The sequence below is a fragment of the Eleutherodactylus coqui genome, chromosome 10 (genome assembly GCF_035609145.1).
Source record: "Eleutherodactylus coqui strain aEleCoq1 chromosome 10, aEleCoq1.hap1, whole genome shotgun sequence".
Classification (NCBI taxonomy): Eukaryota; Metazoa; Chordata; class Amphibia; order Anura; family Eleutherodactylidae; genus Eleutherodactylus; species Eleutherodactylus coqui.
The window spans coordinates 45,088,279-45,105,860 of record NC_089846.1 but is presented as its reverse complement, the minus strand read 5'-3'; the positions used below and the strand labels follow the sequence as shown (position 1 = coordinate 45,105,860).

General features: G+C 46.5%; 1 protein-coding gene across 1 annotated transcript in view; it reads left to right on the top strand.

Moving 5' to 3' along the window:
* LOC136580405 (probable E3 ubiquitin-protein ligase MID2) overlaps positions 1–17,582 on the top strand; it is a 284,292-nt gene that overhangs the window by 243,238 nt on the left and 23,472 nt on the right. The window contains exon 8 of the mRNA XM_066580959.1: positions 10,249–10,410. Coding sequence (XP_066437056.1) covers positions 10,249–10,410 — 162 coding nt within the window. The remainder of the gene's footprint in view (positions 1–10,248; positions 10,411–17,582) is intronic.

Below are 17,582 nucleotides of genomic sequence, written 5' to 3'. Positions count from 1 at the left end.
CCTATGTTCTCAGGAAAAAAATGAGCAGAAGCATAAAAGTAGCCATAGGGCCTTATAGCAAATCTTGGAATAGAGTCCCACACTACCATGGCTGCCAACTGCAAGTAAGGTTAGGATAAGAAAAGCTTATTATTTTGGTTCCTTCACCATTTTTCCCGTCCCCTGCACATTCAGTTTTTTAACCCTGCCCATCTCGCTTCACTACATGCTAACTACTCCTCACTTCTGAATGCAGATGGACCCCCTATGATATGTATAGTTGTCATTCATACTATCCACTGGCATAACTATAGGGGGGTGCAGGGGATGCGGTTGCACCCGGGCCCAGGAGCCTTAGGGGGCCCATAAGGCCTCTCTTCCCCATATAGGGAGCTCAGTACTATGAATAAAGCATTATAGCTGGGGGCCCTGTTACAGGTTTTGCATTGGGGCCCAGGTGTTTCCAGTTGCGCCTCTGCGTTAAGGGATTAAGAGAAGTTGGGGGGCCCAAGATAAACTTTTGCACCCGGGCCCATGAGCCTTTAGCTACACCCCTGGTGCTATCCTAGATGTTACACTCATGCCTGTGAGTGTCTATCAGTTGTCTGTGTTGTCATATCTTGTTCTGTTCTATCCCAAACCTAAAGGCTGTGGACACTTATTGGGGCATTTATTTATTAAATGCATATATTTTTGCCTCATTTAGCTACATTTTATTAAATTTGACCTTTTGATTTGATCATAAATCAGCTTAGAAGATCATTCAAGAGAGGAGAGAGAGAGAGAGGCTGGAGACTAAGTCATGAGACAGCCAGTTTAATGGATTTGCTAGTGCACAGCATTCTGCGGTTTGTTGTATACAGTGATACATAGAAGCTGTAGAAGCCAAACTGTTGGAAAATGTTAATAAAACCGTACTACAAAAAAGCTTTTTAGCAAAAAATACATACAATTTAAGTAAAATGTAATTAAAAAAAAAATGCCCCTAAAAGTGTCCATAGTCCTTAGTTCTTATACTAAGATTCCACTCCCTAAATGTGATGCCCCCATTGCCTTTTGCAACACTAGACCCCAATCATCGCTGTCTTGAAAGTACATCTATCCTGCTTTGTCCTTTCTCATTCATATTCAGTATTTACCAAATCTTGTCACCTTCACCTAAAAAAAGCATTTAATACCTCACCACTGACATTGCTAATACGCTAATGAAGGTGCTAATCATCTCTCATCTTGATTACTGTAATTCATTAGAACTGATATTCTGTGAAAGAGATTGAGCTCAGCTCTAATCCATCATGAACACGACGGCCTGGCTGATATTTCTATCTAACAGTTATGGCTTTAATCTCTGTTTTTCACGTTACTATCTCATATGGATCTATTCACAACTCTCTAACCATGTTGTGGGGGGTCCGCAGTGCAGGGGGTTTAAGAAATAGAGCACATGTCGCAGTAAACAATAACCGCCTTTATTTGGTAGCTGAATTAGCGATATGGTTACATTAACTTGGCACACAGTTTCAAATGCTTTGGCATTCCTAACTTTAGTACTCATCAACACTACATCGGCTGGTTAGCCCATGCGCCAGAGGCATAACCATAGGGGGTGCAGAGGTAGCACTCACTACCAGGCCCAGGAGCCTTAGGAGGTCCAAAGACCCCCCCTGTTACATACCCGTACACCAATATTATAAATGGCACATGGTAGATAGGGGGCCCTGTTACAGATTTCACATCGGGGTCCAAGGGCTCCTACTTACGCCTCTGATTGGCTCAGACTGTTTATATATTTACGTGCTTTTAATTTCTTAGCAGGCTTGACGTAACTTCATGGATGCTCTCAACAGTTCATAGTGGTATGCACTCACTGTCTCTTATTGCCAGACTTTCACTCTCTCAGCAACATAGCGAGTCCACAACCCGAGCTCTCAAAGCTACGATAGTCCGAATGACTGGGTACTTTCAATTCCAATGGGGAGGCTGCAGGTCTTTAAACAACTCACGCTTTCAAGCTGTACCCAAGCTCTTTCACAGCAGACTTCCAGGGCTTCTTTTATGATTCTAAACTTAGGACACACCATACCTGTCACCGACCTTGCATACTTGTTGCTCACTCCACCACCATGGCCATCACAACAACATTTTGCATGCCACACCCGCCTTTTATGCCAATATAGGCACTACCCTGCAGGGCAAGACATGTCCTACCATTTGGCCATTAGACACATATGCTTTGCCCAGCACAGTACCTGATGATGTACACCTTCCTCTGGTCACCATGCTTGGGATTGAGACCACTCATACTGTGTCCACCGGGGCCATAACAGAAACTGTTATACAAATCTTTTGTATAGTATACATTACCAATGCACATTAAGGCCCAGTGTCCACGGGCAGATTTTAATTATAAAATCTGCGCGAGTCTCCCGCGCGGGAGATCCGCACCTCTAGCCGCCCATAGGGAGCATTAGCATCCGCAAGGCAATTTAAAGCATACGGATGTGATTGAAGTCAATGGAAGCCGTCTGATCCATGGCACAGCCACAGCTGTCACTGTGGGCATGCCACGGACCCCCGTGCTAAAGAAAGAAGATCCGGCCAGCTAAAGAAAGAAGATCCGGCCAGCACGGAGGAGATCCACGCTGGATCTGGACAGGTAAGAAAATGTATTTTTGTCTCCAGCTGCTGGATTCCGCTGCGAGATTCAGCAGTGGAATCCATGCTTGCAAGTGGACATTGGGCCTTCATTTCAACAGTCATCAATATTATAGCCTTTCTGTTAGTAAACACTGGCAGTTACTTAATCAGCATCAATCACTATAGCATTTCCGCCATTACAAGCATTTGTATCACTTTCCCAAAGGAACAATTGTATTCTGTGACATCTCTCTAAATAAACTCTAGCAAGGTAACTTTTTCATCCCCCTTGCTGAACTATTCATACCTTCCAGCCCTCACCTCACTCCTGTTTTTCATTCAGCTAGTGACCTGTGGATATTATTCTCCCTCATTACATCTTTTCAGTCCCAGAATTTTTCTTGTGCTGCCCCACAGAGACATACCTATTATTGGTGCAGGGCATGCAGCTGCTACCCCTGGCTGCTATGGCTCTACTGCAATGGCCATCTACACCCACCACTAGTGGGAGCTGGTTGTATACAGATTTATACAGCTGTTGTTAAGTTCAGTACTAGCTGCATAAATGCACTCATTGTAAAAAAAATCAAGCACCTCGAAGTAGTTGTCGGAATTTGAAAAAAAATTCTCTGCATGATTGTAACATTGATATAAGTAAGTGATAATAGTATCAGAGCAAAAGGATAACTTATTTCGGAAAACTGAACACTTGGAGGGAGGCTCTAGTACCCTGTTAAGTCAGCTCTAGCTTGGATGTAAGATGTGATATGGGCGGGCATGGAGGCTCTAGTACCCTGTTGAGTCGGCTCTAGCTTGGATGTAAGATGTGATACGGGCGGGCATGGAGGCTCTAGTACCTTGTTGAGTCGGCTCTAGCTTAGATGTACAATGTGATATGGGCGCGAATTCCAATAATGTGGTCCCTCTCAAACTTTATTAACTAGGTGAAATGTCATCGATTTTGTCATAAAGGCGTCTAGTGGTCAACAAGCTCTACACAAATGGAAAAAGAGGTCACTACTAGAGATGAGCGAACGTACTCGTCCGAGCTTGATGCTCGGGCGAATATTAGCGTGTTCGGGATGCTCGTTACTCTTAACGAGTACCACGCGATGTTCGGGTTACTTTCAGTTTCCTCTCTGAGACGTTAGCGCGCTTTTCTAGCCAATTGAAAGACAGGGAAGGCATTACAACTTCCCCCTGCGATGTTCCAGCCCTATACCACCCCCCTGCTGTGAGTGGCTGGGGAGATCAGATGCCACCCGAGTATAAAAGTCGGCCCCTCCCGCGGCTCGCCTCAGATGCCTTGTGAGTTAGCTGAGGGACAGTGCTGCTGGTGCCGGAGCTGCTGTAGGGAGAGTGTTAGTAGTGAGTGTAGGCTTCAAGAACCCCAACGGTCCTTCTTAGGGCCACATTTAACCGTGTGCAGTACTGTGCAGGCTGCTGTTAGCAGTGTTGCATTTTTATTTTATTTTTTTAAATCGGCTGTGCAGAGCATTGCGCCCTGCAGTAATACTACAGGGACAGAATTGTGTAGGCAGGGCCAGAAGACATATATTATTGATTGAATATAGTCAGTGGGCCTTTTCTTTACCAAAAAAAGGGAAACATTCTATTTGGCCTGCCTCTGACAGTCCTCAGCGTTCTGGGTACGTGTGTGGTGGGTGCAGAACGTAAAGAAATCATACGCAGCCAGCTACGTTTAACAGCAGGCTTGCGCCAATTTCTTTCCTGCCTGGGAAAAATCACCGCTCTGCTGTAGTTAATAACTCTGCAACCCTGCAGTTCTGTGACACATTTGCAGGGCCAGAAGACATATATTATTGATTGAATATACGCAGTGGGCCTTTTCTTTACCAAAAAAAAGGGAAACATTCTATTTGGCCTGCCTCTGACAGTCCTCAGCGTTCTGGGTACGTGTGTGGTGGGTGCAGAACGTAAACAAAAATCATACGCAGCCAGCTACGTTTAACAGCAGGCTTGCGCCAATTTCTTTCCTGCCTGGGAAAAATCACCACTCTGCTGTAGTTAATAACTCTGCAACCCTGCAGTTCTGTGACACATTTGCAGGGCCAGAAGACATATATTATTGATTGAATATACGCAGTGGGCCTTTTCTTTAACAAAAAAAAGGGAAACATTCTATTTGGCCTGCCTCTGACAGTCCTCAGCGTTCTGGGTACGTGTGTGGTGGGTGCAGAACGTAAACAAAAAACATACGCAGCCAGCTACGTTTAACAGCAGGCTTGCGCCAATTTCTTTCCTGCCTGGGAAAAATCACCGCTCTGCTGTAGTTAATAACTCTGCAACCCTGCAGTTCTGTGACACATTTGCAGGGCCAGAAGACATATATTATTGATTGAATATACGCAGTGGGCCTTTTCTTTACCAAAAAAAGGGAAACATTCTATTTGGCCTGCCTCTGACAGTCCTCAGCGTTCTGGGTACGTGTGTGGTGGGTGCAGAACGTAAACAAAAATCATACGCAGCCAGCTACGTTTAACTGCAGGCTTGCGCCAATTTATTTCCTGCCTGGGAAATCAAATCACTGGTAATACAGCATGCTGAGGGGTAGGGGTAGGCCTAGAGGACGTGGACGCGGCCGAGGACGCGGAGGGCCAAGTGAGGGTGTGGGTACAGGCCGAACTCCTGATCCAGGTGTATCGCAGCCGACTGCTGCGCGATTACGAGAGAGGCACGTTTCTGGCGTCCCCACATTCATCGCACAATTAATGGGTCCACGCGGGAGACCTTTATTAGAAAATGAGCAGTGTGAGCAGGTCCTGTCGTGGATGGCAGAAAGTGCTTCGAGCAACCTATCGTCCACCCACAGTTCTGCGCCGTCCACTGCTGCAAATCCGAATCCTCTGTCTGCTGCTCCTCCTTCCTCCCAGCCTCCTCACTCCACTACAATGACACATGCTCAGGAGCGGGAACACTCCCAGGAACTGTTCTCGGGCCCCTGCTCAGATTGGGCAGCAGTGGTTCCTCTCCCACCAGAGGAGTTTATCGTCACTGATGCCCAACCATTGGAAAGTTCCCGGGGTCCGGGGGATGAGGCTGGGGACTTCCGGCAACTGTCTCAAGACCTTTCAGTGGGTGAGGAGGACGATGACGATGAGACACAGTTGTCTATCGGTGAGGTGGTAGTAAGGGCAGTAAGTCCGAGGGAGGAGCGCACAGAGGATTCGGAGGAAGAGCAGCAGGACGATGAGGTGACTGACCCCACCTGGTGTGCAACGCCTACTCAGAACAGGTCTTCAGAGGGGGAGGCAAGGGCAGCAGCAGGGCAGGTTGCAAGAGGCAGTGCGGTGGCCAGGGGTAGAGGCAGGGCCAGACCGAATAATCCACCAACTGTTTCCCAAAGCGCACCCTCGCGCCATGCCACCCTGCAGAGGCCAAGGTGCTCTAAGGTCTGGCAGTTTTTCACAGAGACGCCTGACGACCGACGAACAGTGGTGTGCAACCTTTGTCGCGCCAAGATCAGCCGGGGAGACACCACCAACAGCCTCACCACCACCAGCATGCGCAGACATATGATGGCCAAGCACCCCACAAGGTGGGACGAAGGCCGTTCACCGCCTCCGGTTTGCACCGCTGCCTCTTCCCCTGTGCCCCAACCTGCCACTGAGATCCAACCCCGCTCTGAGGACACAGGCACTATCGTCTCCTGGCCTGCACCCACACCCTCACCTCTGCTGTCCTCGGCCCAATCCAGCAATGTCTCGCACCGCACCGTCCAGCCGTCGCTAGCACAAGTGTTTGAGCGCAAGCGCAAGTACGCCGCCATGCACCCGCACGCTCAAGCGTTAACCGTCCACATAGCCAAATTTATCAGCCTTAAGATGCTGCCGTATAGGGTTGTGGAAACGGAGTCATTCAAAAGTACGATGGCGGCGGCGGCCACGCGCTACTCAGTTCCCAGTCGCCACTACTTTTCCCGATGTGCCGTCCCAGCCCTGCACGACCACGTCTCCCGCAACATTGTACGCGCCCTCACCAACGCGGTTACTGCCAAGGTCCACTTAACAATGGACACGTGGACAAACACAGGCGGGCAGGGCCACTACATCTCCCTGACGGCACATTGGGTGAATTTAGTGGAGGCTGGGACAGAGTCAGAGCCTGGGACCGCTGACGTCCTACCCACCCCCAGAATTGCGGGCCCCAGCTCGGTGGTGGTATCTGCGGCGGTGTATGCTTCCTCCACTAAACCACCCTCCTCCTCCTCCTCCTCCTCCAACGCAACCTCTGTCTCGCAATCAAGATGTGTCAGCAGCAGCAGCGCGTCGCCAGCAGTCGGTGTCGCGCGTCGTGGCAGCACAGCGGTGGGCAAGCGTCAGCAGGCCGTGCTGAAACTACTCAGCTTAGGAGATAAGAGGCACACGGCCCACGAACTGCTGCAGGGTCTGACAGAGCAGACCGACCGCTGGCTTGCGCCGCTGAGCCTCCAACCGGGCATGGTCGTGTGTGACAACGGCCATAACCTGGTGGCGGCTCTGCAGCTCGGCAGCCTCACGCACGTGCCATGCCTGGCCCACGTCTTTAATTTGGTGGTTCAGCGCTTTCTGAAAAGCTACCCACGCTTGTCAGACCTGCTCGGAAAGGTGCGCCGGCTCTGCGCACATTTCCGCAAGTCCCACACGGACGCTGCCACCCTGCGGACCCTGCAACATCGGTTTAATCTGCCAGTGCACCGACTGCTGTGCGACGTGCCCACACGGTGGAACTCTACGCTCCACATGTTGGCCAGGCTCTATGAGCAGCGTAGAGCTATAGTGGAATACCAATTCCAACATGGGCGGCGCAGTGGGAGTCAGCCTCCTCAATTATTTTCAGAAGAGTGGGCCTGGTTGGCAGACATCTGCCAGGTCCTTCGAAACTTTGAGCAGTCTACCCAGGTGGTGAGCGGCGATGCTGCAATCATTAGCGTCACCATTCCTCTGCTATGCATCTTGAGAAGTTCCCTGCAAAGCATAAAGGCAGACGCTTTGCGCTCGGAAACAGAGCCGGGGGAAGACAGTATGTCGCTGGATAGTCAGAGCACCCTCCTGTCTATATCTCAGCGTGTTCAGGAGGAGGAGGAGGAGCATGAGGAGGATGAGGAGGAGGGGGAAGAGACAGCTTGGCCCACTGCTGACGGTACCCATGCTGCTTGCCTGTCATCATTTCAGCGTGTATGGCCTGAGGAGGAGGAGGAGGAGGAGGATCCTGAAAGTGATCTTCCTAGTGCGGACAGCCATATGTTGCGTACAGGTACCCTGGCACACATGGCTGACTTCATGTTAGGATTCCTTTCTCGTGACCCTCGCGTTGCACGCATTCTGGCCACTACGGATTACTGGGTGTACACACTGCTCGACCCACGGTATAAGGAGAACCTTTCCACTCTCATTCCCGAAGAGGAAAGGGGCTCGAGAGTGTTGCTATACCACAGGACCCTGGCGGACAAACTGATGGTAAAATTCCCATCCGACAGCGCTAGTGGCAGAAGGCGCACTTCCGAGGGCCAGGTAGCAGGGGAGGTGCGGAGATCGAGCAGCATGTACAGCACAGGCAATACAACAGTCTTTAAGGCCCTGGACAGCTTTATGGCTCCCCAGCAAGACTGTGTCACCGCTCCCCAGTCAAGGCTGAGTCGGCGGGAGCACTGTAAAAGGATAGTGGGGGACTACGTAGCCGATCGCACGACCGTCCTCCCTGACGCCTCTGCCACCTACAACTACTGGGTGTCGAAGCTGGACACGTGGCCTGAACTCGCGCTGTATGCCCTGGAGGTGCTTGCTTGTCCTGCGGCTAGCGTCCTGTCAGAGAGGGTGTTTAGTGCGGCTGGGGGAATCATCACAGATAAGCGTACCCGCCTGTCAACCGACAGTGCCGACAGGCTAACACTCATCAAGATGAACAAAGCCTGGATTTCCCCAGACTTCTCTTCTCCACCAGCGGACAGCAGCGATACCTAAGCAATACGTAGGCTGCACCCGTGGATGGAAGCATCGTTCTCTCTCACCATCCAAAACGGGGACATTTCTGCTTCATCAATCTGTGTATAATATTCCTCCTCCTCCTCCTCCTGAAACCTCACGTAATGACGCTGAACGGGCAATTTTTCTTAGGGCCACAAGGCTCACTCATATAATTTTTCTAAACAATTTTTATATGTTTCAATGCTCTTAAAAGCGTTGAAACTTTAACTTGAACCAATTTTTCGTTAAACTGGGCTGCCTCCAGGCCTAGTTACCACTTAAGCCACATTAACCAAAGCGATTAATGGGTTTCACCTGCCCTCTTGGTTGGCCATGGCCAATTTTTTTGATGTACATTAGTACTGTTGATACAGCAATTTTTGTGGGCCCTCGCCTACAGTGTAATCAAATGAATTTTTAGCCCACCTGCATTACAACTGACGTTACATCCGCTGTGTTGGGCAATGCAATGGGATATTTCTATGTACCGCCGGTGGCTTCCTGGCACCCACCCATGCTGTGGGTCCACAGAGAATTATAAATGCATCTGTTTCCACTTCTAAAGAACCCCAGTCTGACTGGGGCATGCAGTGTGGGCCGAAGTCCACCTGCATTAAGCACAACATTACTACCTCAGCTGTGTTGGGCAATGCAATGGGATATTTTTATGTACCGCCGGTGGGTTCCAGGGAGCCACCCATGCTGTCGGTCTACAGGGACTTCACAATAGGGAGTTGTACCTGCCTGTGTCTATGAATTAAAAACCGCGGTCTGACTGGGGCATGCAGACACCTTGACAGAATGAATAGTGTGTGGCAGATAGGTTCCCCATTGCTATGCCCACGTGTGCAGCTCCTGATGGCGGTGGCACAGGATTATATTTCTCATTGCTTCTGTACAGCAGAATCTTTGCTCCCGAGCGGGCAGGTACTCGCTAAGGGCAGTGTTCGATCGAGTAATTGCCCTTAGCGAGTACCTGCCCGCTCGGGAGCAAAGATTCGGCTGCCGGGGGGGGGGGGGGGGGGGAGCGACGGGGGAGAGCGGGGAGGAACGGAGGGGAGATCTCTCTCTCCCTCTCTCTCCCTCTCTCCCCTCCGCTCCCCCCTGCTCACTGCCGCAACTCACCTGTCACCCGTCGGCAGCCGAACCTTTTCTTCCGAGCGGGGAGATACTCGCTAAGGACAATGCTCGATCGAGTAATTGTCCTTAGCGAGTATGCTCGCTCATCTCTAGTCTTGATTTATTCTTAAGGAACCTGCTAATAAAATATTCACACCCTATTTTTCTGTACGAGCTTCTTCTTCAAAAGACTTCTACTAACACAATACGAGACTATATGTATGCATAGCACAATGGAAATTAGGTGCACTCTAGAGTCATGATTAGACTGGAGTATCTTGAAGTACAGTGTTACAGATGTAGCAATTGTTAACATGCTGGTCGCATCAAGATAACACAATTCACAGTATTGCAGTACATTTTAGTTATCAGAATGCGATAAATGTCAAGTTGACGTTGGCTACATCCGTGTCATTTATTCTAGGGGCATCTAGGAGAAGTGACTGAATCTATATATTACAAAATTGCGCTGTGATCTCAAATTTGCCAACAATAGCACACGTTATTTTCAATTGTACTTATCCCTTGATTTTACCATTCTTTATAGGTCTATATAGCTCCATGGACAGCTGGATGATTGTGCCCAACATCAAGCAGAACCATTACACTGTGCATGGACTCCAGAGTGGAACACGATATATATTTTTGGTCAAAGCAATTAACCAGGCTGGGAGCAGACATAGTGATCCGGCAACGCTAAAAACAAACAGTGAGTATATGTTATCATTATTTCGTAAAGCACGGGTGCTTTGTATCTAGAGGTGAAACTGTCATGAAGATCTGAAATGTCCTCCTGGCCTGTTTCATCCCTTGTGTTACAACCAATGTTGTCCTGATCAGCTATCTCCTGACTTCACCTTCTGTATAAATGTACTGTAGCACTCTGCTGGATCATGTAAATGCTACATAAGTGGAAAATACCATCTAGCAGGGGTATTTATAATGTATATGCAAAGTATGCATTATCGGAAAGAAGCAAACCAAGAGCATCGCAGAAGGTAAGGTGAGCAAGATTGTGGGATATGGAAGACTGGCTTAACTTGGCCAACAACTGTTTTCTTAGTGTTTTTCCATTTTATTCTTAATTCGATGTGCCTACATGTACCAATTAGCTAACAGTGGTAGCTTATTGGAGTACAAGTGGGAACCTTAACCCAAAGCTAAATACACAGATTGGCCAAAACAGATCAACCACTTTGGAGATCTTTGACCAAGTCGTCTTATCATCACAGTTATGCCTTTGTCAGAGTCTCTCAGATCCTTAAACTTGCCCAACCCAAGAACGGACTATGCAGTTGCTCGATAATATATCTCACCCATTGATAAATGCCATTGTCACAAGATAATCACTGAGCATGCTGTGCTAATTAATGCAAGACAATACAGAAAGGCATAACTAAAGCCAGACGGACTCCATTATAATGGATGGGGTCCCTATACGCTATAATAGTGTTCTTTTGGCTTCTGTCTGGTGCAGTTTGGTTCTGTCACAGGGCAGACCCGTAAAATAATTTACTTTGACTGTAACCATATATAGGGCTGACCAGCTTAGAAAAAAACATGTATCCATCAGTTCTTTTTGTGGATGCTGGAAGAGAAGTCTTCTTTTTTACTATCTCTCCATGAATTTACAGTCGGTTAGTAGCCCTGTGCTTGGCCATACTACTTTTTTCCCTTTGTATTGAAAAGCCTAAGTTAATACATTTTTGTTTCAGGGGTATCTCTCAAAAATATATATATTACACACTGTTTTTTACAATGGATGTCAATGGTTGAAACACGCAATTGGATGCAGAGCATACAGCTGCATAGATTTGCATATATCAAGGCTAGACATTGGGCATACAGAACAAATGTGCACCACAAATATGATGTAAATAGAGACGAATTGCAGTACTTGCACTGAGGAAATGGGATCCTGGAGTTATAGCAATAAACTGTCCAGAAACTATGTTACAATGGCCTTCAGCGCATTCGGAAAGCTGCTCTGTATAAGCTATTATAGAGCTTTGGAACCAATGATGACTTTAAAGGCCCATTTACACACCACAAATTCGCGTGATAATCGTTACGTGCAAATTTGAAGTCCTCGTGCACTATTCATTCATTTATCGCTAAGTTCCAGCCTGCATAAAAATTGTCATTAGTTTGTTTGCTTTTCGCTTCATTTAAATGGCATTCATTCAGTCTTTAAAAGACTAACAACTTGAAGGGAGGGGTGATTGTTTGCCTTGCATGAACTGAAGGATCAATTGTTTACTCATGCCAGCAATAGACAATTGTTTTTTTTCACACTAATTAAAACCCTGCTGGCCAGAGATTCCTCACATAAACACACGCCCATCTAAGCAAACAACATATATAGAGTTTACTTTTTAGCTACTGATGGAAATGGCGATGATTTCACATGATTATCTGTACATTTCAATGCTCAGATGTCTATGCAAAAAGTCGTTAATTCATTCAGTCTTTCGTTTGCTCTAGCGATAATCGTTGTGTGTAAATGGGGCTTTAGTTTCACCTCCCTTTTTATATAACCACAGCCCTGATTACAAGATGATTCTGCTATTTTTTCTAATTTTTCCATTTAATTCCACGTTCTTCCTTAACTACCAAATATGATTTAGGGCTATTTCAGACGACCGTATATCGGCTCGGTTTTCACGCCGAGCTGATATACGGTGTCCTTGTCTGCAGGGGGAGGAGGATGGAAGAGCCAGAAGCAGGAACTAAGCTCCCGCCCCCTCTCCACTATTTGCAATAGGAGGGGGCGAGACAGGGGCGGAGCTAAGTAACGCCACTTAGCTCTGCCCCCGCCCCGCCCTCATTGCAAATAGTGGCAAGGGGCGGGGAAGGGGCGGGAGCTCAGTTTCTGCTCCTGGCTCTTCCATCCTCCCCCCCTGGAGACAAGGACACCGTATATCGGCTCGGCGTGAAAACCGAGCCGATAAACGGTCGTCTAAATAAGTCCTAAGGCAGTCTTTTCTATCATTCCAATGAGGGCACTCGCCCTCCACCCTTGGTAACTTGCCCTGCCATGTTTTTTTGGGGGGTTCCTATTAATCTTTATATGAGAACTCTCGAGTAGTTGACTACGTTGACACAACATAAATATATACAGGTACACTTTTACTTATCCAGATCTTGTTTGTCCAAACTCCATCATCTGATAGATCGTACAAATGCATGTCGGAAATGTTGGCAGTAGAATGTTAAATAGACTCCATTTTCTATATCAGTGATTGTTACTTAAAATTGAACATCATCTTCCCCTCTCGGAAACATTAAGCCACAGGAAACCATAATCAGACACTCTGTACTTACTCTATCCAAGAGAGACGGATACAGTGTTTCTATTAAAACCAAATTTTCTGCCTCTGCTTAGAGGAAAGCGCTATTCAGTCTGAATTCTGAATTTAATGCTATCTCGTACTGCTAAAATGATTCTGCCCTTGCAGGATCTTCCAATTCACTGTGCACATGCATTTTCTTTATAAGCCTTGGCGCCTGTCTCGGACTGAAATAACGGCCTTTAAAAGCTCAGACACTCAATAAGATTTCAAATCAGAAGTCTGACAAGCCAAATATAAAGCATGTAGGGCCATTTACCAATAAAACTCATATCTGTGGTTTCAAATTGATTTATCTGCCCGCAGTTAATGCTTTAGGTTGGTGATACGCGGGGCATTTTGCTCACTAAATGTTAAATAGAGTACAGCAGTTTACTTCGAACCAGATTGCTTATTGTTAATATAGAAACATTTGTTCACATCAAACATATTGTCTCTGCTCTCACAAATAATTCTACTCTTTGTGTCGCTCCTGAACGTCCTCCAGAATGCTCCCTACAGCTTCTCTAATTGCCACTGTCAAGACACACTCACATGATGCATGTGTTGACGGGGTTGACTTTCAAGATGCTACATCATTGTCTGCCACATTGTACAAAAACTGACTGCAAGCCGTAGCAGAGACTGCAGATGCATTGGCAACAATATATGACAATTCATACAATGCAAAGCCCCAAGATGAACGAAATCCTGCATTAACTCTTATATTAAAATACTTAGCCCACATTATGATTCTCGTGAAGGTTTACGCTGCCTTGATATACGAAATGTGATATTAAATTCTAAATTTAAGACTGACATGTTAGAACCAGGGTGGCTGCTATGAGGTTCGTGCTTATTGGGGGCCCGGTGCCCCTCTGAGGCTGCCGTTGCTAATCTCTGGGAATGCTATAATAGAAAAAACAGATTATAGTCTCTTCTTTTATGACTCTCACCACTCTGGTTGCCTCCCAGCAGCCGGTCATGCACTGTCTGCTGTGGCCAATCCCTGGCCTTAGTGTATGACTGAGGCAGGTGATTGGTCACAGCAGCCACATGTTTAGATGGCACATGACTGGCTGCAGGGAGGCAAACTGAGACTGGTGGGGTCCAGGGAGACCCCAATTGGAGTGGTGGGTGGAGTGAAAGAGGTGAGTATAGTCTGCATTTTTTACAGCTCAAACAGGGCCACTATTACTGAGTGGGGGAACAAACAGGGATACCAGTAATAAGTGGGGGCATTGAGTGGGCACATAAAAGGGGCATTATTAATGGGTAGAAGCACAAAGGGGGCATTATTAATGAGTGAGGCCACAACAGGGCATTATTAATGTGTGGGCATAAGGGGGCATTTTTACTGAGTAGGGGCATAATTGCATTATTTTTTTAAGTGGGGGGTATAAAGATGAAATTATTACTGATTGGTTGCATATGAGGCATTATTACTGAGTGGGGGCATAAGGGCATTATTTTTGAATGGGGGTATTAAAATGAAATTATTACTGATTGGTTGCATATAGGGCATTATTACTGAGTGGGGGCATAAAAAGGGGGTACGTTTGCTGTGTGGGACCTAGAGACACCTTAAGGGCAAGGAACCATATAGGGATATTTCAATAGGACAGAGCAAAGTCAAGCTTGTTCTATGACAGATAATATATTCCTTTTCTTGGTTCACCCACAGATACATCTAAAACCTGTATTGCCACTTATTTCCAACTTTGGAACTTTCTCAGGTTATTGCATTAATCCCACCAAAAGTGATGTCCTAGAATGACATCTCCTGTGTCCCACACGGTTATATCAGGGATTAGGACTGGGAACCAACCCAATAAAGTATCATTTGACATAGTTGGGTATCAAAATAGGAAAATTACCTAGTTGTTTACACACTCTAAACTATCCCCCCCCCCCTGTTTTAAAACTTATTGCTATATTGAACCAATGGTCTCATCTCGTCCTATCTTTCTTTAATGAATGCCACCTCATCAAAATGATGAACTTCCCAAAACTAATCAACTACAAAGTATTCCCATTGTAATTAAACATTCAGACATCTCCTAAATTAATTCAGTGTTTATTAGGTTTATATGGTCAGGGAAAAGACCCCTATCACCCTTCAAAAACTGATGCTATGCAGAACAGATGGAAAAGTTAACTTTCTGAACATCAGAGGTATACTCTGACGTGTCTAATGCGCCATGTCTTGGATTGGATCCATGAAACTGCTTATTTCTCCAAAATACTTCTGAAAACAAATTTTGCAGCTTCCTGGGGTCAGGGGTCTCATGTTTATACACACAATTCACTAAGTTACCCCCCTGGTCATAAATTCTTACATTCTTTTAGGAGATACTGTTGGTACCTGGAAAGCAACAAGGAACAATTTTAAATTGCCTTCCATACTTTCCAAACAGAAGGGTCTCAGGGATCACCCAAACTTCCCCCAGGGAAGGGAAGATAGATTGTGGAGAGAAAAGGGGATTCTAGTGGCAAATCAACTGAGATATAGAAGTCAGCACAGATGGCTCCAACCCTCTGAACGGAAAGAAAAATATAGCTTGTAAGATCTGGAGAATCTCAGAATCTTACAAGTTCTATCATTCTGCAGGAGTAAGTTGGTTGATCTAAATAGAAAGGCAATTACAAATGATTTTGAGGACGATGCAGGACATGTTTCACTATCTTTTCTCTATAAGGTATTGTCAACACATTTGCTTAAAACTTTAGCTTGCAAATTTTTTTGCCAATTGGGAAGTGCTAATGCAGGACTTGGGGATCAAGGACAAAATTCTGGAGGTCTGGACAAAAATACGCTCTTGTATTATCAATGAACATGTTCCTAACTTTAGTACCTAACTTTTCAGATGACTTTTCAGACTAAGCTGTCATGTGAGTGTACATGAGGAAGAACACTATTTCTGGCCATTAAATGATTCATATCTAACAGATATCATCAGTTTTCCCCTCTGCAGGCTGTATATCAAGTTTTGAGTTCTCTCTGAACTGGTGTGTGGAACCAGCTTTTATGCTGTGTTCTGTACACTGTGCACAGGGAAAACCACAGATTGTACTGTCTAACTGTCTGTAGCATACACAGAGACATAACATCATCATTAAAGGACATTATACAAAAGTAATGAGCAGTCTGAGGCCTTAGTCGGACGGGCTTTTCTTTGCGCGATTTGCGCATGCGCATGCGTCCGGCAATTTTTTAAAACCATTGCTTTGCAATGGTATCGGACACATGAGCGCTTTTTATGCGCTCGTCCGATAAATTATAGAACAGAAATCGCAGATCGCACCTATCTGCGATCTGCGATTCCTGTTCTCTTCACTATATGCGCTCAATGGGGCCGGCGGCAGCAGCGCCGACCCCATTGAGAACATATAGAAGACAAATCATTCTTCTCTGCCACAGCTGTAACAGCTGTGGCAGAGAAGAACGATGTTTGCCCATTGAATTCAATGGAGCCGGCAATACAGCCGACTCCATTGAAAGCAATGGGCTGCCAGCATGCGCGGGATGAATTGTCGGGAAGGGCTTAAATATATAAGTCCTTCCCTGCAATTCATCCAGAAAAGTGTTAAAATAAAAAATATATACATACTCACCTGCTCCCGGCAGCCGGAGTTCCGCGCGGCCGGCCTGCAGTGGGTGTGAAGGGGGTGTGAGCCAGACCTGCCCCCTGATTGGCTCAGCGCTGAGCCAATCAGGGGGCAGGTCTGACTCACACCCCCTTCACACCCACTGCAGGCCGGCCGCGGGGAACTCCGGCTGCCGGGAGCAGGTGAGTATGTATATATTTTTTATTTTAACACTTTTCTGGATGAATTGCAGGGAAGGACTTATATATTTAAGCCCTTCCCGACAATTCATCCCGCGCATGCCGGCAGCCCATTGCTTTCAATGGAGTCAGCTGTATTGCCGGCTCCATTGAATGCAATGCGCTGGACAGCTCCAGCCCGTTTCTAATGAAACGCGGCTAGGAGCAGATTTTCGGGCGATTTTCGGGCATTGGTCACGCGATTTGCGGATGCGCATCCGTCATGCGATCCGCAAATCGCGCGAAAAAACGCCCGTCTGACTAAGGCCTAAATGTGGTTCCAGTAACTGTTATTCACTCAGAGTTAGCAGCAGGCATGTCTGTGTAAGTCTTGCTGCCCATGTCTCCTTCCAGCACCTCACTCCATCCCCATCCCCTCTACATAGAATTCTATGGGCAATGTGAGTCATCACAGTCTTCCACTACATGTTCTCCTTCTTGTGGTCTTTCCACTTGTTTACTTTACCACGAAAAAGGCAAAATCCAATGCACTGGACTATCCATAAAAAACATACTGTTTATTCATTCATAATAGAAAAAAAGCTTACAGAGGCATCATTTTGGCCTTACATAGGTCTTTGTCAAGCTTGTAAGTGGACAGCCAAGAAAAAATGACTCTTGGTGCTCAGCACATTTTTTTCACAAAAACATTTGCATTTTTGATAGTTATCACATTGGCTGTAAACACATTTACTTGAAGATTTTATTGACCATTTAAGCTGCCT